General features: G+C 31.8%; 1 protein-coding gene across 1 annotated transcript; it reads left to right on the top strand.

Annotated features, from left to right (window-relative positions):
• The first annotated feature begins 845 nt into the window (after positions 1-845).
• Positions 846-20,806, top strand: LOC139085689 (protein sax-3-like). The gene is made up of 10 exons (XM_070633803.1): positions 846-3,350; positions 13,289-13,736; positions 15,235-15,365; positions 15,439-15,579; positions 16,494-16,625; positions 16,692-17,623; positions 17,707-17,826; positions 18,265-18,511; positions 18,626-19,295; positions 20,004-20,806. Exons 1-10 carry the CDS (start codon positions 3,275-3,277, stop codon positions 20,644-20,646), a joined length of 3,540 nt encoding a protein of 1,179 aa, XP_070489904.1. The 5' UTR covers positions 846-3,274; the 3' UTR covers positions 20,647-20,806.
• Positions 20,807-24,975: the final 4,169 nt, after the last annotated feature.

The following is a 24,975-nucleotide window of genomic DNA, read 5'->3' as shown; positions in this document are numbered from 1 at the left end:
TTCTTATCGTGAATAAAATTTTGTTGATATTTTTGGGAGTTGTTTGAGGATGAGGAATTGAGGGTTCTTGATGTCTCGAGGACGACAAATTATTGAGATCGAGGCTGTTTTGGGGTATCTCAATTATGTCTTGAAAACTCTTAGTTGGAACTAGTTAGAGTATGGATTTGATGCTCAGCATCCTCATTTCTGACTTAAGGGACTGCATATGCTTTATAGACCCCAGTAGAGCTTATTGATGTCACTCTAAGGTTCCAGAGGTCGATTCTTCAGAGATTTTGTCTTAGCACATGATTCTGATAGGTGTCATGTGTCTGACGAGTGTTTAGACACTGAAAAACACTATTACTTAATTGAATCCAAATCATATCAAAAATCCGCATCAATTTATTCGCAAAACCTTTCAAAATTCCGCCAATAAAAATTCACATCATCCAAAAAAACCCGAATTAAGCTTCAATAATTCACAAAACAAAATTCTAAATAAGAAGTAGAATAAGACATTAAATCTCATGTCGAAAAAATTCTTCCTCAATAAATCTCAATTGTGGAATCGCCATAAATTTCCATACTCAATATATCACTTACATTTCATTTCATTTTTATTCATCAACATTCAGTCGGAAATGTTGCTTTATTCATTTCAATGTTAATGTCTCGAAATAATATTTAAATGTAAAATCATCTGTTTGAAGCATTCAACAATGAGCTGTAGACGCTCTCAGAGAGAGAATCATGAGAGAATTTCGTATATTCTCAAAATCTTCTTCGTCCTGTCACGAGCTGTTTCGTTTTCCGTTCCATAATAAATTGTGTATAATTCAGTTTCATCGGAACATTCGTTGAGGACAGAAGCACATTTTACTGCTCCTCTGTATTACATATTGCACGTGAAAAAAAAACATACAGAAGGGACTATATAGACATAGACATATATATTGAATTACGGAGTGCTCCGAGATTTATCGAATAAAAATAAAAAAATTTTTTTTAGGGTTGAGACATTGAAAGTCATCAGAGTGAATAAAATTCGAAGACAATAAGAAACTTTTTTGTGAATTAAAAAAAAATACCCATTGATAAAAAAATAGAAAATCCTTTTTGGATGCTCAGAAATTGCATACACACAATAATCTAATTAACTTTCATTTAAATGAACGTCTGAATGCTCATTTTAACGTGTTATAATTATTTAACGTATATAGTGAATGTTTGACATGGTGAATTAATAGAATAGCAAGTTAAACTGACACAAAAGAGACTTCCTACATGAAAATTTATGTACGAAAATAAATAAGTGAAGAAGAACAATTTTTTTGTGTGTTTTATTGTGAAAGACTGAGGATTATTTGCTGACAAGAGAGCGATTCGCGGAAGTAAAATATTGAAAATTGCAGGCAAAATTCTGATTTTTGGTAAAGACTGAATTTTGATGATCTGAGAGAGATTTGAAAAAATTTGAACTCAAAAATTCATCAAAAAATTGTAAAAATCTACAAAATTGAATAAAAGTCGGCAAAATTAAACAAAATTCTTGTCAAAAAACTTCAAAAACTAGCGGCAAATCCCAAAATACTCAAAGAACCCCGCATCCAAACAACTCAATCTATACTCAATTCCATTACTCACAACTCAAGAATCTCAAAATCTATTTAATATCAACAAAGAGATTAACGCATAAAATTTCATCAGAATCATCATACAAAGAACAATTTCAAGTGACTATAAAATTGAATTAAAGTGTTCCACATGATATTTCTGTTCTGTCAATGACACTCGCTTAATTTATTAATATCAAAGCGACACACATTAACCGACCCCAAAGAAAAAAAACAGAGTCATTATTTTTTGTTGATAACGCGCGTCTCAAGTCGATGTCATTTGGTCAGAGGCGATAATAAATTTTGAAGATTTGAAAGAATATTCAAAAAATAATCAAAAAGAGACCCTCGATACTCAATATATCCATTGTGGGAGTCACCAACGCACGAATTTAATCAAGCATTGACTGCAAGATAAGCTGCAAAAAAAGAAGCAACAAGTGAATTCTTCCTTCGCACATAAAAAAGAGTAAAAAAAAAGAGAAAAACGACGAAGAGAAGAAGAAGAAGAAGAAGCAACATAAACCAGTTATCGCCTAGATCTCGACTCATTCACTCATTACCTTCCTCTTGTACGGTACACAACAAAAACATATGTGGACGGAGAGGCAATAAAAAAAATAAAAAAAATTCTTTTAGACAAAAATATAAAGGAACAGAAAATAAAAATTAACATTTCAAAAAGGGCGACTAGTGTGAATAAGAGAATTTAATTTAATTAATTCCCATCGCTTTTATGGATGAAGACTTCAATAATTTTATGAGAAAAAAATTGAAGGAACTAAAAAATTTGTGAAAAATTTGGAATAAGTTACAAAAAAAAAGAAATTCCAATTAATTAAACATCTTCAACAAGCCACGATTGTGTAATAACAAGCTATAAGGAAATGCAGCTTATGAATGTTTAATAAGAATTGAATGTGAATAGGAAATTACATTAATTAATTAATTGTACGAATACCAAATGAAGTGTGCGTAGATAAGTTGAAAAATAGAGGAATAAGAAAGGTGCGATTAGAAGAATAAGAAGTAATATTGGATATAATAAGTTACAAAAGAATTATTGAATAGCACCAAAAAAGAGAATCCAAATATTGAGGAATTCAAACTTAAAGAGCTCATCAATGAAATTAAATTGTTAGAGTGAAAACGTGAGCAATAAAGCAATAAGCATTCTGACTCGTGTAAAAGCAATAACAGGCAATTAAAGTCAATGATCATAGGAATTTCAAGATAATTTATTAGCAAAACGAACAAGAAAGAAGAAAATTATCGAACAAGGACATCCATTTCCGTCAATGAAAGAATAATTCGAAGAAGAAACAAGGACAAGCCATAAACTAATCCTCAAGAATCAGTAGGCACAGTCATAAAGTCATTAAACTTGCATATGTCAAAAAAAGGATATTGTGCAGCCTGTTCGTGTGTCTTACGGAGAAAATTATATGCATAACTGAAAACGACAAATTTTATCCTTCATGTTAATGCACAAATGTTTTAAGTCAAGGACGGTACTTTAAGGTGAAAGGATCTATTTAAAAAAATATTTTTAACATGGTGAAGTGATTAAAGGATCTGAAAATAAAAAATAATAAAATAAGTTCACAAGAAACTGCTGAAACGTAAAAATAATAATTTTAGTGTATATTTTGTGTGAATATAATTAAGCAAGGATGAAGATGAATCTGAATGTGAAATTGGATATTTTCCTGATTATCGTTATACAATGTCTGTGCAGTTGTATTCTAGGTAAGTCTCTCACATACATCTCATGTAGATTATGATGAAAAAAAAAAATTTAATTTATTTTTAATCCTCCCATTCATTTCCCAACAAACTATAATTCCTGCTCTATACATATATGACCATAAAATAATAATTATAATTATTTATTATGATCTATGAATATATATCTGGGTATGAGAGGCGAGCGATGGTCTTGAATCGGATGTAGGAGAAATTTCACAATTTCTTTTTTATTTTGGAGTTTTTTTTTAATTAGAAAAAAGTTCTTGAAGCGTGAAATTCTATTGCATGGGATGGGCATCTTGTGGATGTTTTTATTTAAAATGTTATGAAATTATCAATTTAAATTAGTTTTAAAATCTCACTGCAAAATTCAAAAAATGAAAATTTCAATTTCAAAATTCAAAATTTCCCATTTAAAATTCAAAAATTTAACTTTTGAAATTTAAAGATTTCAAACTTTTAAGTTCACAAATTTTACTTTCATAATTCAAATATTTTAATTTTTAAATTCATAATTTCACGTTTAAAATTCAACTTTCGAAACTTTAAAAAATTTAACTTGCGAAATTCACAAATTTAATTTTCGAAATTTAATAATTTCATTTCCGAAATTCAAAAATTAAACATTTTAAATTCAACAATTTCAATTTTTAAATTCCGAATTTCACTTTAAAAATTCAAAAATTTCACATTCAAAATTCAAAAGGTTAACTTTTAAAATTCAAAAACATTTATTTCAAATTCAACTTTTGAAACTTAAAAATTTAACTTTCGAAATTCAAAACTTTAAATTTTGAATATTTTTCTTTTGAAATTTAAGATTTTAACTTTCAACTTTTAACCTTTAATTCAAAATTAAAACAATTAAAGTCCAAATTTTTAAAAAACATTCCCAACAGTTCCCACACCTATTCCAACTCTCTATCCATTCATTCACTAATTCCCAAGATTCATTCTACTTCATACTTTCTTTTCTTCCTTTAATTTATTCTCTGTTTTTACGGCCATAACTCGTCTCATCGTAAAGCATTAAAAAAAATTGATTTATAACCACGCACTGCACTTTCGCTGACCGCTGATGTGTGGAAAATTATGATGATTTTTTTTGAACATGTTCATTTATACTTCTTTTTTTATTGTCTCTCGACTGTCTTCTTAAAGAGCCATTTTATGTCATGGATATCTCTATTTAATTCTTTACAAATTAATCAACAAAATGAGAATATTTTTAATGGTGTTGAATTAATTTTTATGGGAATAATTCTGGGAGTATTAAGTTGTGAATATTAAGTTGACTTGGATGGGGATTATGGACTTTGTTGTGGTAATTCTTGAGTGTTTCATGCTAAGCACCTGGAAATTTGACTGATTTAATGCTGGTCTTCTAAATTTGACTCAATTTTGAATTATCACAGATTTTTCACTTCAATCCTTAATCACATCTGCACATCCAACATGTAATTTAATGCCGTACCACACGACAAACTTCAATTCATTATCCCCTATAATTTTACCATCTAATACCTTGTTGAAATATCGATTAATCTTCAATTAAAATTTTCAAGTCAAAATTTATTGCAAAATATCTCATAATAATGTCAAATTATTCAAAAATATCTATCATATGCTCATTATACTGCTAAGCATATTAATTTTAAATCTTTTAAGATTAAAATCTTCTTTTATACCGTGTAATTATCATCATTACAGTCTATAATTAACAGCTAGTCATCTCGACTTACAAAATAATTGCAATATTCTGTCTAAATTTTCAAACTATTGATTTCATTGTCGACAGCGGCAAACTCGATATTTAATGGTATTGTAATCCATAGGAAAACAACATAAAAAATATAGTCTATTGTTGTGATCATCGGATCTGCACACAGCCTTCGACATAAATAAATTATACTTTTTTTTTTGTTGTTTGGTGCGTCGATTGAGGAGATAAAAAAAAATTGTAGAAAATGAGTAAAAAAAAATAGTTATTGATGTACATAGTAGGGTGATTTTGTCAGAATTTTGGAAGGATTTTGTCATTGGAAGGGATGAATTGAAGGTTTTGAAATGTTTTAAGCGAAATTTGAGCAAAATTTGAATTTATTATATTTAATTATATTTAAAGGATTTTGAAATATTTGAAACTTTAATTTAAGATTCAAAAATTTGTTATTTCGTAACTTTAAAAAAATTGAGTTTGAAAATTAAAATTATAGAATTTAAGTTTCTAAATTTGAGAATTTGAAAGTTGAAATTTGAGAATTTGAAATTTGAGAGTTTGAAAATTAAATTTGAGATTTTGAAAATTTGAAAATTTGAGAATTTGAAATTAAAATTTGAAGATTTGAGAATTTGAGAATTTGAAAATTTAAGAATTTGAGAATTAAAACTTCAAAATTGGAGAATTTGAAAATTCAATTTTAAAATTGTTAAAAATTCAATAAGAAATTCAAATTTTAAAAATTCAAAAAATCCCAAAAACTTGAAAAAATAGTAAATTTGCAAAATTTCAACAAAAATTAAATCCAAAATTTCCATAAGGATAATAATCAAAAATTCAGGGTTGACAATACTTTTTATACGCATTTCAATTCATCATGGACTTTTTCGCAGCAGTTGTTCCTTTCCAAATTCTTCCTTACTTAACAATAGCAGCAACAGCAACAACAACAACAAAATAACACGAGAGAGAGAAATTGCATTTAATTATGGAATCGAGGGGTGAGGGGAACTATTCAGTTTAACAAAAAAGTCGCAGAAATCATTAAAAATAATAAGCTATTTGAAACTATTGTACCTTTTTTTCTATATGAATATGTACATGTCGCAATTTCCCAAACGTGCCATTAAAAAAAAGTCTTTTTTTTTTCGTCGTATGTGTGCCTTGCAAAAAGGAACTCAATCAACAATGAAACATTAAATTTCATTTTTTTCATCTCTCGTGAATACTTATTTTATATTGTTTGGGACGCCCAATCTGACAAAAAATAAAAAAAATGTCAGATTGTGTGACTTATGAGGATGTCAATTAATGCAGGAATAAAAAATATGAATTTTTTTATAGCGGCACGAGATTTTTTATATGTTTTTGTAAAGAAATTATTGTTGTTTATTTTGAATGCATTATGTTGGTTGGGATTAGGAGGAAATGAAGGATGGATGATTAGGAATGAATGGAATTGATGGTAATTAATGGATGGAAGACTATGGATATTAGAGGATGATTATTAGGGGTTGGTATGCATCCGAATAGCACAAATTGAGTTATCGATCAGATATTCGAGCCAGGGTAGCGTGACTCTGACTTGGTGGTGGGTTCGATGTAATCATGTCAGAGTCACACTGGCCAGGTGTCGAATTGGCTTTAAATCACAGAATCACGTCAATCTGGTGTCAGATTTTGAATCAAATAATCAAAAATTTCGCAAAAATGAAGCAAATTCGCTCAAATTTTCCTGACATTTCCCATAAAAAAATCCAAAACTTCCTTTCCAAAATCCCACAAAAATCCCAAACAAAAACTTCATTTTTTTATTTACTTCATCCACGTCCGTCTGTTCTCAATTTTTTTCATCTTTTCCTTTTCTTTTAATTTTTGCATCAATGAGTATTTATTATGGGGAGGATGTTTAACTGTAAAGTCTTTAATAAATGAAAAAATACGACATACACATGATGTGCTGACAAATAGTTATAAATTTAGATATATTTCATGTCTCTCTTTTGTATTTTAAAACTAAGTGGAAATGACTTTCATAATCAAAAGAAAACGACACTTCATCTACAGTCAACCAGCATCTTTGACTTGCTTGCTTTTTTGTTTTGTTTTGCCACTCAAAAGACAGGCAGGAATGATTGATTGTGTAGGAGTTCAGACTGTCGAAAATTTTGATGCGAAATGAATAGCGACAAATTCTCTTTTTTTTTGAATAGTTGAGTTTTTCTTAATTTTCTGTGTTGTCTATTGTATTGACTTGCTGTGTATCGTATTGGATGTCGATTGTCTTGAGTGATAATTGATGGATTTTTTTAGGTTAATTTTTGTATCATTGGCATGATTTTAGCTATTTTTATGAAATATTGAGCTAAAATTTTGTATTATTCAGTTCAAATCTAATCTCATACCGAAAACCCCTAAGCAGATTACAGTCTGCATTGAATATGAGCCATACAACCTCATCAAAGACAAAAAATTCCATCAAAACACATGTTTGAATAATTGAATAATTTACCAAGGATTTCACTGTTCAAACATACACAGAAAATTTTCCGTAGGTTCATTACGACATTATGTATAGCACAATAAACAATCCACACATACAATGTTTGTCTAATTCCTTATCATCAAATGTCATCAATATCATTCGATATTAATTGTTTGAACAAAAAAATTTGCTTTTCCCAAAATAATTTATCATCTATATTTCGTAATTTAATTATTGAACAATTTTGGATAATAATTAATTAATTTATTTATTTTGATAGTCTGTGCCAAATTACCACGTAAAGCTTTAATACTTGGAATATTTGATATCTATGGTGAAAATTGACGTGATATCAGTTTTCAGTAAATTAATATTGTGGGATGAATTGGAGTCTGTGAGTTAATTAGGCGGAGGTGATGGCTAGACATTGGGTTCTGGCAATTGATGGATTGGTTCTATTGAATGAGGAATTGAAGTGATTTTCTCAATTTTTCTCAATTTTTATTGAATTATTGAGCTGAATTTGCACTTTTAAGACAAAAAATGTCCTAAAATCCCTCAATTTCCGTCAATATCCTTCAATCTGCCAATATTATCTCAACAACTACCAACATTGACCCCATTTGAGCTCCCAAAATCCCATCATTCTCATCAACTGTCACTCATCCACAACTCACTCAAAAATCCATTTTTTATTTCCAATTAACATGATCCACTTAAACTCATAACTTGATATGACATGTTCAACAAACATTCTCAAAAATTTATGCGTACAAATCATCTAGTTTAGATGATAAAACAGTCAAACTGTTTGTGTAGCAAATTTGTTGATTAAATCTAAATCACATGAAAATATTCTCAGAATGAGACTCCACACAATGGCACAAGGAAATTGATAGACAATAATAAAAAGAAGGTGCAGGTAATAAGCAAAGGAATCAGATTCTAGGAATGAGACATTCAATAAATTATAAGGTCTGATTTATTACATTAAATCACACAGTAACCAAAAATTTGTGTATGTGCCGTGCGGCTTAAAGTCGATACAACCGAGAGTGAGCCGGTTGAGATCTTCAACAAGTGACTTTTTGATTAGATTTGAATGATTTGGAAGTTTTATTGATGGCAATAAATCGTAAAGCTCTCTTTCTTCATCTTATTCGTTTATTTCTCATTTCTACAGCTACAAAGGCTGTGGAATGAAAGAGAAAATAGAAATGAACAAGTAAAATTTCCTAGAAAACGATTACCAAGCATAATTTCTCATCATCATTTGACCTCGTCATCGTTCGACAATTTTTTTTAGATTTTTTTCTTGTGCCGTGCGCGCATTAAAATTGAATATTGGAGTTGAGCGCGGTTTTCGAGGAGTTTGATGGGGAAAACAGCTGGACTAATTCAAAAATTGCTAGATTAATTTGAAAATCGCCAAAATAGCTCATAAGCTGCTCAAAAATTCCATAATATTTCAATCTGTCCATCCAGCGAAATCCGCGCTCACATCAATTCCTCTCCAAATCACTTTCAATCTTCTCATTAAATCCCCAAAAGAAAAATACTCAAGCCACTCTATACAGCATTATTGTATGTATACATTGCATTATGACTAATATCGAATAATGAAAAAAATACTCAAGTTTACATGTTCCCGAAGATATCAAGTGATATGATTGAAAGATTATCCAAAAAATGTTGATGTGTATGAGAATTAAAAATACTTTTTAAATACGCGCATACTTTTTATGCTTATTTATGTCATGAATGTTAATTTATACACAATGAGAAAGTAAATTTTAATTATGATTGAAGCCTTTGAAGTAATCAATGTAATTAATGGTAAATGAGGAGATTTTTGATTGGTATTGTCTTGGGGTTTCGGACATTTTTGCTTTGTTCGTGATGATTTGGCTTTTGAGGTGTTTTTTGGGGTGTACAGTTGTATTGTTTGCTGAGTAGCAGGCGTTAAATTTCATAAAATTGAGGAAATTACTTTAACTTCAAAAGTACATCCTACAAATTATTGCAAATTCACATTCACGGCTAATTACCCATCAAATCCGCCAGCAATTCTCCAAATACAATTCCCATAAACTTCATGTCTAACAAATTCACGATCTCAATCCCCAACCAAAATATTCAAAATCCATTAAAATGATATTTCAATTATGCCACACAATATAAATAATTGAGTCAATTTTTATTGCGCGCATAACATTTGATTGAAAGGCCTCACGAACATTCTTCAAGAACATATTCCAACTCCACCATCTAATCCTTCAAAATTTAGAACATCAATGTGAAAGAGAAAAAATAATAAAAATTCATCCATAAACCCCCACAAATATACATAAAAATGCCGACATCAAGGGAATAAAATTGTATATCAAGATAGATAGGTAGATTGATGGTCTATGATGATGATGGACAAAATATGAAATGGAATTCTTTGTATTTGATCAATATGAATCAGAAGTCATTCATAATTTGTAGTCGTCAATAATGGTTTATTATTAGAAGGGATTGTGGATGGTTTGGGGGTATTTTGGAGGACTTTTGGGGCAATTTTGTTCAAAAAAATCAAAATTTGGACAATTTAGTCTCAATTTTTGATGAAATTCTTCAAATTTTATTAGAATTAATGAAATTTCAACAAAATTCCAAAATCACTCAATTCTACTGCCTACAAATGCAACATCAAGCCCCCTAACAATCAACTCCTGAACAATCCCTCCCCAAACTTACACAGCACTTCCTTCAACCAGCCTTTAATATTATTCAATACCATAATTCACCCATAATTACAATTATTACGATCTATTCAAAGAACTAGAATTCTTATAAATTCTGTGAATGAATTAAAGTAATAAAGCAACTTCAATAATTTCATTTTTTGTTGTTGCTCGTCTATTTCAACAAGAAACAAAATGAAAAAAAAAAAAAAATAATAAAAACCTAATCGACTTAAACAACTATTGACACATTTAATAGCCATACATATTAGATGGAAATACAAAAAAAAAAAAAATTACATCAAGATTAGGATAAATTTGAGTTATACGTGTATGAATAATAGCACATAATTAGTTGAAAAAAATATATATTATGTCTTATTAGATTAGAGTGGACGGGACACGTTCATGAATAGATCTGTTAAAGCCATTTGTTAACTTGTCATATTTTACACTGCAATTGTGGGGGCAGAAATATGACTGTATGAATCGATTCCATTAGCATTACAATGAACCAACACTATTTTTTTACTTATTAATACGTATGAAAAAAAAGTCTGATTTTTATCTATCAAATGTTTCCGTTTAATTTGACTATATAGTTAGTTTTTTATTCAAAAAATACAAGGAGGCACCCTCCTTGTTGAGCTGACAGACTGTGATGTCTTTTGTTAAATTTACTTTGATATGCAGTTTTTTTTAATAATGATATATGAACTTTGGTGAGGTATGGAGGGGTCATGTGATGATGACGTTGGGTAGAAATTGTGATTTTTGGTCGGATCTGGCATTTTAGGTTGTATGGCAAATGTTTATTTGACTTGGACTATCTAGGATGACTCTAGAGTTCCAGAGGTCCTTTCCTACAATCTAGGATGACTCTAGAGTTCCAGAGGTCCTTTTCTACTATCTAGGATGACTCTAGAGTTCCAGAAGTCCTTTTCTACTATCTAGGATGACTCTAGAGTTCCAGTGGTCCATTTCTAATTGAAAAGAACTCAAAGAAGCTTAATTCCGTATTCAGAGCTCGTCAAGCGTTGACTCCTTATGTAGCCAACCTAATGCCTACTACTCTCACATCCCACAGCCATTACAGACCCCCATACCACCTCCAACTACCAAACATCATACCAAATCGTCCCCAAATAGACCATCAACCCAACTGTCTCGGTCAAACTTAATTCTATTCATCACATCTAACCCGCTGACTTTCATCATTCTCATGTCTGATAAAAAAAAAGAGATATAGTTGATGATTCAACGGAAAAAAAACAGACATTCAGTAAAACTTTTATTTTTCTTTTCGGCAATAAACATTTTGCGCTTCATTAACAGTCATCAGAGATGAGAAAAGATGAATGAAAATTTTTTTTGCCTTGTTTTTATGCTTCAACTGACGTTATCTAATCAAGTGAATATTGAAGCGAGACGGTTTTACCCTTACCCATGAATAAATGAATGAAATGAATGGGATGAATATATGCTCATGCGATATGTGGAGTATATTAAATGTACATATTTTTATTGGTGAGAGATGGAGATGAAAATGGGGGATTTAGGATTTATGTGGGTTATGTGATAAGGGGGAGGAGGGGTTGGAATTATGTGGATTTAATTGGATTGGATTAGAGTAGAGTTGGTCTTAGTTTTTGGAGTAATTTGGCCATATTCTGTCTTATACTAGTCCAAATGTCTCAGTTTCCCAAGATTCTCAATTTTTGGAGTGTTAGATGATTCTGCAGAATCTACGCAATCTTATCTCCTTTTGTCCAATTCCACACCAAAACCAGCATCTCAATTTCCAAAAATTCTCAATAATTTCCCAATAATCTCCATCAAAATTCTACAATTTCATAACCTCAATCTAACCTGCACAATACATTGACTTCTGAATAATAGCCCCTGCAGCATACAGTTCTAGACCACAGAAGTTTCAAACCATTACATTCCTAGAATTCCCCACAATCTTGATCAACAGTAAAAACTCCAATAAATATCCGTTAAATTTTTTTCCTTTTCTTATCCAATTTCGCTGATTTTTTTTTGCCATCGCTTTTCTCATCTCCAACAAAATAAAAAAATAAGAAAAATGAATGTAAAAAATATGTTTATGATTTGTATTTGGAGCCAGTCAGTAGTTAAGATAAGATCAGTTTCACATAACAACAAGAAAAAAGCAAGTAGGAGAAGAAGAAGGAACAAATGTATATAAATGGCAAGAAAGAAGCAAAGAAAAGAAAGAAAAGAATTAAATGTACATATAAGTAAATCCATATCCATAATAATAATAAGAAAGAGAGAGAGAGAGATAGAGATAGAAATGTAATCTACCAGAAAAATACGCAAATAAATCTACAGGGCATTGTTGTGTATTTTGCGAATAAATTGTACAATAATTTTTCATAGAAATAGGAGAGAGTATTGAGTTATTGATTGTTGGGTGATATGGGGGATAAGGCGCATTTTTGGGGGGTATTAGCTACGATTTGGACAAGGTCGGTTGTGATTCTGGCAGACTGGTTCGAAGTCAACCGAATTCTAATGACATTTGGGTATAAATTGTCAAAAATTCGGTAAAAACCTAACAAAATTGCAAAATCGACTCAAAATCAGCATGAATAATCCACAAAATCTCATTTTATGGTCAATCTCACCCTCCCCGACTCCCCAACTCCCTACATGTCCCCTCCCATACCAAAAATAACACAAAGCACAGCAATAATAGATATGAAAGATAGTCCAGTTTAGTTGCACACAATAATCTGGTCATGAGTACTCATACCCATACAAAAATGATCAGCAATAGCCAAATCGAGTCTTCAAGCAACAATAAAACACGGAACAGTCTTTATAATGGGGAGAGACTCTCCATTCAATAATCTCCAATTCCAATCTATTCCACAATACAAAAAAATTATTTTTATGTATATTCAATGAAGAAATGCGATTCCAATTTTTAATGAAATTTCCTCCTTCTTATTTTTTTTTCTATTTCTATAAACAGCACTAGAGGCACCGACAATAATCGAGCATCCACACGATAGTATTGTGCCAAGAAACACGCCATACACATTACATTGTAAAGCAGAAGGCTCACCCGAACCAAAAATTGAATGGTTTAAAGATGGCAAGAGATTGACCATTGAGCCATCACGTCAAATGCTATTGCCAACTGGTGATTTACTTCTATTATCTGTAACATATACACGACGTGAATCAGATGGTGGACTTTATTGGTGCGAGGCGAGAAATGAGCTTGGTATGGCGAGAAGTCGTAATGCAACATTAAGAGTTGCAACATTACGAGATGAATTTCGTTTAGAGCCACAAGACACGAATGTCGCTCATGGTGAAACAGTCATGTTGGAATGTGGTCCACCACGTGGTAATCCCGAGCCAATAATTTCATGGAGAAAGAATGGTCAGACGATGGACTTAGCAGGTCTAAAAAGGTATGGAAATCAATTTTTTTTATATTCTATTATATTTATGCATTCATGCCATAATTATATGAATGTAAATCTACTCTCGTATTCGGTGAAATAAATTTCAATGGATTTAAGTTTTATTTTATGCAAAAAAATATTATTGTATAGGAAGAATGAAGAATAAAAGATATGCACCGAGTTGTCCGTAATGGAGAAAAACTTTATTCTCAGTTTATCGACAAAATGTGGAATGAGGAATCAGAGGAAAAACTAGTCGAAAAATGAGCAAGTTTTAAAGTCACTGGATGTTGGTGCATAGAGCGCATTTTCAGTAATATTCAAAAAATTATGCCTTGTAATGCTCTATTGACATCCAGTTTGCCCTCTATTAGCATCCAGTAAGATCAGACATCAAGTCAAACCAGCAGTTCCACTCAATTTCTATTAAAAAATATTCCGGAATTTAAAATCTCTTTCCTCCTATCATCCGACAATGACGATGTTGAAAAATAGAATGAGGAAAGGAGTACAAAAAAAAAACTGTAGTTCCATATTCAGCTATCAATAGCCATTGCCGTTTGTGCATCGAAGTAAAGAGCATTTGAGAAATTAATTTTTCCTCTTCATACTAAACTAAAATGCAAAAATGTACTACTTTTTCATGCTTCCTTACTTGATAGTGCTTCTGATTCTGTTATTCGTACAGTACTGTTGATTGTGTAGTAGAAAAATTGAAGAAAGGGGGATGGTGACTTTATGGGAAGATGGTGGAGTATTAATTAAGATTGAGAAATTTGCATTGTAATGTGAGAAGTTTTATAGTCTGAGAAATGAAAGTTTTTCAAGAGAATTTTCGCAAAGATTTCAAATTTTTTAAGAAGTTTCTTCAGATAACGCGCAATTTAAAGTTTCGATTGCCTTAGAACATTCAAATAAGCTTAAAATCTTAATGTTTTTGATTTATTTAGTAGAAAATGAGTAGCACATTTCTATTTCAAGTGATTCACACTTCATGTGCTTTATTTACACCTTCAAAACATGTAATACTATTATATTCCCACACATAATACGCACTTAAAGTCAAAATTACTTAATTTTAATTAAAAATTCTCACATCCGTTCCTCTTTAACGATCCTTCAATGAAAATCATTATCTATCAACAACATGCAGCATAAAACTCTCATCAACAGCGATTTTCTCCCTGTTTTGCTATCTATTTTTCTATATACACATTCATTATGTAGACTTTATGTCCATTGATAAGCCTTTTAATTATTTCAAAGCCTTTTCATTCATTTCATTTATGCTCTCTCATGCATGCAAGTCTTTCTCTCATTCATGGTATGGGATACCCAACCGATTTCTAGCTTTTTCAATTCAATTTAATTTAATATTCCTTTTCATGCTGTAAATCCATTATGCTTACATGTAAAGAGCATATTTTCCATCATTTTAAAATATATTATTTTACATCCTCACTAAAACTTTTATTTTTTCAACCTTATTCTTTTCATTTTACAGAATTCGTATTGCCGATGGCGGTAATTTAATCATTCAAAATGTCCAACAATCGGACGATGGACGTTATCAATGTATAGCCAAAAATGCTGTAGGTGTACGTGAATCAGCCGTTGCTGTTCTAAAGGTTATGGGTAAGTTATTGACATATCCGTATTTCTCATGACATCTCTTATATCCAAAATATATTCTTTATACATTTTACAGTCAAGCCATTTCTCATACGTGGTCCACAAAATCAAACGACAGTAACTGGAAGTTCCGTTATCTTTCAATGTAGAGTAGGTGGTGAACCATTACCTGACGTGCTATGGCGTCGTACAGCATCAGGTGGAAATATGCCTTTAGGTAAGATACGATTCTATTCAATATGAATGTCGAGTATGTATGAGACATGCATGTTATGTCTTTTTAACACATAAATTTCATTGCATAATGTCGATCTAATTAAATTCCCTCACAAAATGTTATGGGAACGTATAGAGTTAAAACATCATTGTATGTAAATTTTATGAATCTCCTCAGCATTTAAAAATATATAAAATAGAAAATATAACGATAACAAGCGTGACATGTTATTTTGTGCATGTGCAAATACATATAATGCTGTAATGAATTTGTAATTGTGCATATACAATATGCAATGAGGAACGATTCTTTTTTTGATACGAAAATGAAATGTAAAATTATTCAGATGAGACTGTATGTCACTATCTGGTACTCTACTTACATATTTATAGTGTCATGATGTTGAAAAAGGAATGCAATATGTGCATTAAATGTGGACAAGTGTATGATGAGGAACAAAAATGTTTTGTTGATTTAATAGGAATATTTGAAATGGGATGAAGGATAGCATGGGGGGGAGTGACTAGATGCTCATGCTCAAAATAGTCATAATTCTTTCAATCCTTTCATTAAAAGCTAGTCACAATCCTTGCAAATCTCAAAAATTCACTTCCATACAAGCATCTGCACATCGACTCAATTCAGACATTGGCCTTCATCAGGTTCAGTGATTTATCAACAAATTCATATCAAATTTTTGTATAAAGGACATAAATTATTAAATTATTAGATTGTCACACATGACAATAAGTCAAGTCAAGTCAGTCAATTCAATTCAATTATTATACATTCATGAATATACAAATTACAAACAATTGCATGTCACATAACATACATATAGACTCATGACATACAGAATATAATATCAAGCATTAAATTGATTCTCTTTTTTTCTTTATTCTACATAAATGCAGATCGCGTTCACATACTCGAAGATAGAAGCTTAAAAATTGATAATATAACGATGGAAGATGTTGGCGAATATATATGTGAAGCTGACAATGGAGTTGGTGCAATTGTTGCCGCTGGTATGCTACTCGTACATTGTAAGTATATACAATCAGTTGACATCATTGTTCTCGATAACAATATAATTATTATTCACAATATAGCACCGCCATCGTTCACAATACGTCCAAAAACACAAATCGGTGAACTAGGAAGTGAAGTGATATTTGAATGTCAAGCGACCGGATATCCTGAACCGACATTATTTTGGACAATTGAGGGCAATCGATCGCTCATCTTACCGGGTATGAAGTCAAAGAAAATGGAGGCAACATTGACAGCCGATGGTGGAAGTATTTTGTCAATTGATGAGATAGACAGAAGTGATAATGGAAAAGTTGTTGTCTGTAGTGCTGTAAATAGTGTTGGAAGTGTCAGTACAAGAGTTGTTTTGTCTGTTAATCTTCAAGATGATTCACCACCTCCACAAATTATTCAAGGACCAGTGAATCAAACATTACCGATTAAATCTGTTGCATCGTTGCCATGTCGTGCTATTGGAACACCAAAACCAGTTATAAGCTGGTATAAGGACGGCATTCCTGTTGTTCAGTCTGATAAAATTTCAATTGAGGACAATGGATTGCTGACAATAACAGAATTGAATAAAAATGACGATACTGGACTTTATACATGCGTTGCCAGCAGCAAAAGTGGAAAATCTACATGGAGTGGATTTTTAAGAATTGAAGTGCCAACAAATCCAAACATAAAATTCTACCGTGCACCCGAACCATCAACATTACCAGGTCAACCGGGACGTCCATTAATACTCGAGAAGACTGATAATAGCGTTAAATTAACATGGATCCCAAGTAACGCCTTCGGTGCATCAAGCGTTATCGGCTACAAGATTGAAATGTTTTCGAGAAATTTAACAGAAACTTGGGTTGAAGTTGCAAATCGTATTCAAGACATCTCATATAGAATTGATGGATTAAGGAGTGGTATGACTTACTATTTTGCTGTACGTGCTGAAAATTCACATGGTGTATCGGGACCGAGTCAATTGTCGGAACCAGTTACATTAGGAGTGGTAAGTCGTATAACGTAAAAGGAATTGATGAATAAGGACTATAATTATTATCTTCTTTTTGTCTGTTCCTTCCCATACAACAGGATGACACAAATTCAAACTTGGATTTGAGCGAAGCAAGAGCAAGTTTGTTATCGGGTGATGTTATTGAATTGACAAATGCTACATCTGTTGAATCAACAGCGACAAAATTAACGTGGGATGTAAGTATATGAATTTGTATTATACAATCTTGTCTCATTTTTACGTGTGTGTTATTTACCTGAGTTAAAGGTATATTTGTAGAGGTTCTGATATTTACTTGACGGAAATTTGTAATCTTGTGTGAAATTTACTCTTCATTAAACAATAAAAAAACCATTTTTTCTGAAATTTCATGAAAATACATCACAAGTTGTTGTTTATTTGACTCTTGCCACTTTTTTAAGCATGAATATCTCAATTTAGTTTATCAATTTAGCTCAGTTTTGAAATTATCGGCAATAAACTTTTCGAAGTGAAGACCACGTGGTTAAGAAATTTTAAATTTCAAAATATCGTTGAATTCAAAAAAAGTCTAGAACCTCTAAAAACACAAAAAATTCCCTAAAATCTCCTCAAAAAAGCAAAATTTATAAAACTTTTCCTATCTATTTTCACAGATCATTAATGGAAGATATGTCGAAGGCTTCTACATCTACGCCCGTAATATCGACGATACATCATTAGATAATGAAAGTCAACCAACATACAAAATGTTGACAGTACTAAATGCAGGCAGTGGAGCATCATCATGCAAAATTGACGGATTACAAAAATTTACAACATATGAATTCTTCATTGTGCCTTTCTATAAAGCTGTTGAAGGCAAACCATCAAATTCACGAATTACTCGAACGCTTGAGGATGGTAAGTTTATTTTTTGAATTATTTATATTTTTCTATGCTTCCGTTTTTGAAAATAGAAGCGACTCACACTACTTAAATATATAATTTTAATAAATATATTCTTTCACTCAACAGTTCCGAGTGAAGCACCATCAAATATGGAAGCAAAATTGCTCAACACATCGACAGTTTACGTTAAATGGAAGGCACCACCTGCCAAATTTTATAATGGTGTACTAAAATCTTACAACGTGATTGTACGTGGCGTGAATATTTATGAGAATATCTCAAAAGTTCTAACAAATCTAACAATTGATGCTACACGTTCATCAATCATGCTCGCAAACTTAACGGAAGGTGTAACTTATACAGTGAGTGTAGCGGCAATGACAAATGCCGGATTAGGTCCATTTGGTATGCCAATCATCATGCGACTTGATCCAACGACGAAAAAATTAGATACATCATTTTCGTACCGATTCCCACTACACAATGAGCACTTGAACGACTTCTTGACACAACCATGGTTCATTATCTTATTGGGAACAATATTGGTCATTATAATGCTCTCGTTCGGTGTTATGGTGTATATTAAACGAAAACACATTATGGCAAAACAATCATCACTTGGATTACCATCAGCATTTGGTTCAACAAAAGTCAATAACAGCTATTGGATGGATCCATCGGGTACAATATGGAAATCAAATCATGTTAAAGATTCTCATATTCCCGACTATTCACCCATCTGTACGGCACTGCCCCCATCCAATGGTATCACGATCGATGATGACTCTCGAAATCGGTAAGTACTTTTTATTCAATTTAATTTAAATTTGTGAATTGCAAAAAAAAATGTTGAATTGAACAAAAAAAAATCGTCGATGAGAAGGTCGTAATGGAAATTCAATTACTATTTGTGCTGCCCATAAATTTATTAATTTCCGATGACTTTTTTTCGTGATGTTGAGAATATTTTTATTACGTAATGCATTTTTTAGCGAAGAGCGAATGTTAAATTGCTCTCAATTTGAGTTGCTAGTTTGGTAAAATAATTGAAAAAATAGAAAATATTGAAAAATATTATGACTTTAAAAGGATTTTGATGCCAAATATGTTTTGTTTTATGCTTGCCACTTTTTTCAATAATTTTCAATCATTTTTTTGGGAATATAAATGTTTAATTAAGAAATATTTGCAAATAAGAATTCGAGGTGGAAGTAAAAAACCACGTGGAAATTTTAAATTTAAATGTCAAACAACTGTCGAATTTATCCAGTTTCCTTAAATCTAGTTCCGTTTTCTCAGAATTGTAAGTCAGATTTTCAAAAATTCAAAATCAAAAAAGCGCCTTAAGCATCAACCCCAACAATGACTTTCTTACTTGCAATTTTTTCCTCCCAACATCAAGTGCATTTTTTTGCAAACCACAGAAAAAACACACGAAACTTAAAAGCATTTTCATAATAAATTATAATTAATTTATTTATATTTTTTTTATGCTCATTCACAGATACATGGCAGTATATTCAGAAGGTCCAGCTGAATATGCAGAAGTGTCATCTACATCATGTCGTAGTGCACAACCCTCACCATCGCCATATGCGACAGCAACATTAATTGGAAATTCAAAAATTATAAGCAGCGATCCACAACGCTTTAATATGTTTTACACCACAGACGTATATCCACCGATGCAAAATTGTACAAACAATAATAATAATAATTATAATAGGAGTCTCCATTCCGAATCATACACAAATAATGGCTCAAATAAAGTTAATATTGTGGAGAATCGTATGGCTAATACAATGATGCCAAATATGTATAATCAGCACCAACAAAATAGCACAAAATTTAATACAAATAAAAGTAATCGACTGAAGCTGATGAAGCCACAAAATTTTCGCATTAATTTAGGCATGCAAGGTGAACAATTGTATGTGAAAGTTGGTGATATAAATGCAATGGAGCAGCAAGGTCACATTCAACCACAAATGCAGAATAGCTCATCATATACATGGAATCCACAAAATTTTAACATTTATGAGAATCATTTGCATCGGCAGGAACAACAGCAACATCAACAACAGCATCATAATGATGATAGTCAGAGTGTTCATGAGACTGACACAAAAACGCTTAACTGTGATTAAATCCCCCCCCTACTTCTATCTACTTTATTTTATTGTATATAGTTTAGATATTTAAGTAAAGTCTTTTCCTTTTTCTAGATATGTGTACATACATCCTTATGAATTTTGTGTAATAAAACGAATAGAATTTATGAAATTTATTTCTCGAGATGAAAAGATGAAAAAAAGAAGAAAATTATTCGAGATGTAAAAAAATAATGAAAATTCACTTGTCTTATTAATTATTCAAATTACAGACTTTTTTAATTTCAGGAAGGAACACAGTTCAGTTTTTATTACAGAATTTATTTTGATTTCAGTGAGGGTTTTCAATTTTTACTCCTAAAATGCTCAGACTTTGTGATGCACAGACATAAAAACGTTCAGCTTACGTAAGACATAGAGACTAACTAAGAGAAGAGTCTAAGCTGAAGCATAGACTTGAAAATGTTCAGCTTTAATGACGCATAGAATTGAAAACGCTCAGCTTTTATGGCACAAAGACTTAAAAATGCTCAGCTTTAATGTCGCATAAACTTGAAAATGCACAGCTTTGATGACACATAGATTCGAAAACGCTCAGCTTTAGTGACGCATAGAATAGAAAACGCACAGCATCAATGACTCAAAGACTTTAAAACGTTTAACTTTGATGACGCATAGACTTAAAAACACTCAGTTTTAATGACGCATAGACTTAAAAATGCACAGCCTTAATATCACAAAGACTTGAAAACGATCAGCTTCAATGACATATAGATTTGATAAGATAGACATAGACTTAAAACTGCACAGCTTTAATGACACATATACTTGAAAATGCTCAGCTTCAATGTATCTCAGACTTAAAAACGCTCAGCTTTAATGATTCAAAATAATTTAATCAACTTGAAAAACGCAGTAAATTCTCCCATAAAACCGCGTACTTCATAAAACTCTTTATTTCATTCATACACCCATCCAACCCATTTAACATAAAAACCCATCAATTCTTCATCTTATCATCAATCACCAACTATCCATTAAACCCTTTCCAACTTTCTTTTCATTTGCCTTTTTTTATTTATTTATTCCTGTAAGTAAAAAGTAAGAAGAAGAAAACAAAAAAATTTAAATTATTTCTTTTTTATTTCCTTTCCTTTCCACTTCCATCTCCATTCTCTCTATCTACGGTATTTTTTTTTTATGAGAAAAATTAATGAGCTGGAATTGATTGGAGTTTTCTTTTAATATAATTGAGCATTGGTGAGATTACTTAATTAGCTTGCTTTCATTGACGGTTGTACACTTCTTACTCCTGTTGGTGAATTGGGAGTCGTCGAGGGAGCAATTGAAGTGGAAGTGGATACTTGAACGGAAAGAATAATGAGAAGGAAATAATTGCGGTCTATGAAAATTTCTTCCTCATTTTGGCTGTTTTTTATTGCAATTTTATTTTTATATGAATTTTGAGTGGGTTTCTTTTTGGTGTGGAGGGGATCGGAGTTGGATGCGCGTGAAGACGATGTGACGGTTTGAGGATGTATTGAGGATATTCTGTTAAAGGAGCATCTAATAATAATTTAGGATATATATTTAACAATAAATTAGAGTTTAACCAAAATAGGAGCATTCAGATGAAGAGTCACTCTTTAAAGTAAGGACGTTTGGCCCTAAATACGCTCAGATGTAAGAACTTCAAATGTAAAAACGTTCAGCCTTAAATACACTCAGATCTAAACATGTTCAGCTTCAAATGCGTTCAGTTGTACGAAAGTTCAGCTTTACATAAGCTAAACTGTTAGTACTTTCAGTTCTTAGAATGTCCAGCTTCAGAAATGACCAGATGTAGGAACTTTCAGCTTATAAGACACTCAACTCTAAGAACGTCCAGCTTTTAATACACTCAACTGTAAAAACGCTCAGCCTTAAAGACACTCAGCTCTAAGAATGCTCAGCTGGAGAAACGTTCTGCATTAAAAAAGCACAGCTGTAAAAATGCTCAGCCTTAAAGACGTTCAGAAGTATGAACGCTGAGCCTAAAGACGCAACGCTGAAAGATGCTCAGCTGTAGGAACGTTCAGTCTTAAAAACGCAAAGATGGAAGAACGCTCAGCCATGAAATCAGCTTGCAATAAGACTGAACAATCAAAAAAACTCACAACCATAGAAACACTCAGCTCTGAAGCTGCCATTGAATAAAAATTAATTTCAAATCCCTAATAACTAAACAGACCCAAAGGACAAATTAACAAAACTCCATCAAGCCTCTCAATACCCCAGCCCCACCTGTCACAACGACAATATCTAATCCATTCATCAACATTCTTAATCTTAAAATGCTCAACACTTTTCAGAAAAAAAAAACTTTTCGTCTCATTTACTCAATCAAAAATGAAAGACGCAAATGAATTTACGAGCGCCGCTGTCAATTATTCAAAATAGAACCGAAAATTTTTATTTTATTCTACCACATTTTATGCCACTGAGACGTATTGTAACTAAAAATAAAACTTTCATCTCATTTTCATTATTAATATTCACAATACGATTTGTTAAAATTACTCGTGTTATTGCTGACTTACTCACTTACACTCGTTTCCCCCCTTCATCTTATTCTTTGACACTCATTCTTGTCAATAATGTCAAAGATGTGAAGGAATAAGAAGGAAAAAATATGTGTTTTTTAAGTCATCAATCTTTTTTGTGCAAAAGAAGCGAAGAAAAAACATTAAAAGTAGATTTTGTGGCTTTGAGTTCCACTTTTGCTTTAAGTTTTGAATGTGGTTTTATTGTGAGTGAGGTTAGGAGCAGTTTGGGAGTTTTAGCCATTTTAGAGGCTGTTTTTATTAGGAATTCTAATTGAGTTAAGTCGATGCCATCTTTTTTAGACTAGGAAACTGATTTTCATTGAGAATTGATGGTAAATTAAAGAGAATTTCAAGTTTTAAAGCTAAATACGGAGAAAATTCATCATTGACTTTGGAACATTTATGAGGTTTTTGACTATTTTAAACTAAAATTGACAGTTAAAACTAAAAAATCTCAAGAATTTTGATTACAACGATTTTTAAAAGATTTAATTCAAATTAACTCCAAAAAAAGCGCTTTAACCACACATCACCATTAAAATTTCCTTACTCATTCTTCATTACACCTCTCCTTCATCCACATAAAGCAAAATCGCTGCAAAAAAATAAAAGAAATTTAAATTAATGATCCCATAATTTCATTTTTTTTTCTCCTTTATTATTTTGTGGCTTCCTTCAACTAAGAAAGAAAACCTTCCATTTTTACAGCTTCCGCGACTTAAATCTGTCAAATGTCTTGACAACAATGATGTTTTCACCAGGTAATAAAGACTTTTTTTTACTTCTCCTCACTCTCATTTCTACTACGTGGCGACTATAAATTATCTTAATTCATTTCATTCAAAAATTTCTTACCGCAGGGATTGGATGTGGATGAGGAATGGATGTGAATGGAATGGATGTGAGAGAGATTTACGAGAAAGAAAATCGGGAACAGAAGATTTATTGGCGTGAGATCTTACAGCGAAAAAGTGATTTTGAGTATAATGCAATGAGTTTGATAGCGGTAATGTAAAATGTTATGCTGTGATGCATATTGGAGGCAGATCTTGTTGGAAGTTGATCAAAAGACGGACAGAATTGATTATATGTAAGAATTTTTTCAAATACATTGTAACAGTGACCGACACCATGACTGACTGAATGTCAAACTTACTTCCTTACTTCGCTGGCTGTACAGATCAACTGTGATCCATAGCCTCCCTCAGATGACGCCTAAAGTCGGCTTTATCGCAGGGTTTCGTCTGCCAATTACCAATACCAAATGCAAACTCCGAAGAACTCCTAAAAGGAAGCTTTCGATAAAGACAGCATTGCATTTGATATTGGCAATTAGCAGAGGCGGTAGCCGGCGACAGAACCAGCTTTAGGCGACATCTGAGGGAGGTCAGATGTCTGTCTTTATCGACAGTTTCCTTCCAGGTGTTCCATACTGAATGTCATGGTCCTTAGTAATAAGAAGCAATATTGCCAACCTAGTACGGCAACCCTAAGACCGAATTTTGGACCATTTAACCAATAACAAGCTTCCAAAATCCCATACAATACCATAACCCACTAAATATACCATTCATACAGCTCATGGATAGAATATTCAAAAATAAACATTAAAGATAGCCAGAATTTCCTATTTCCAAAATTTTCTTATCACAATCATCCTCAACAACAGCAGCAGCCGCAAGAGTAATGTCATCAGTTCACAAAAAATATTAAATTACAGCAAAGTCTCGTGCGCACGAGGACATCAATTTAAGGTTTTCCGTATTGTCACCGAAAGAAA

The sequence above is a fragment of the Chironomus tepperi genome, unplaced genomic scaffold (assembly GCF_022539635.2).
Source record: "Chironomus tepperi strain 1889 unplaced genomic scaffold, CSIRO-AGI_Ctep_v1 contig_81, whole genome shotgun sequence".
Classification (NCBI taxonomy): Eukaryota; Metazoa; Arthropoda; class Insecta; order Diptera; family Chironomidae; genus Chironomus; species Chironomus tepperi.
Note: the sequence above shows the minus strand (reverse complement) of the source record. Positions and strands in the feature narration are given on the sequence as shown.

Coding starts and splice junctions, on each gene's coding strand:
- LOC139085689 (XM_070633803.1), top strand. CDS start 3,275: ATGAAGATGAATCTGAATGTGAAATTGGATATTTTCCTGATTATCGTT. Junction 3,351..13,288: donor TCTGTGCAGTTGTATTCTAG/GTAAGTCTCTCA, acceptor TTCTATAAACAG/CACTAGAGGCACCGACAATA. Junction 18,512..18,625: donor TACTCGAACGCTTGAGGATG/GTAAGTTTATTT, acceptor TTCACTCAACAG/TTCCGAGTGAAGCACCATCA.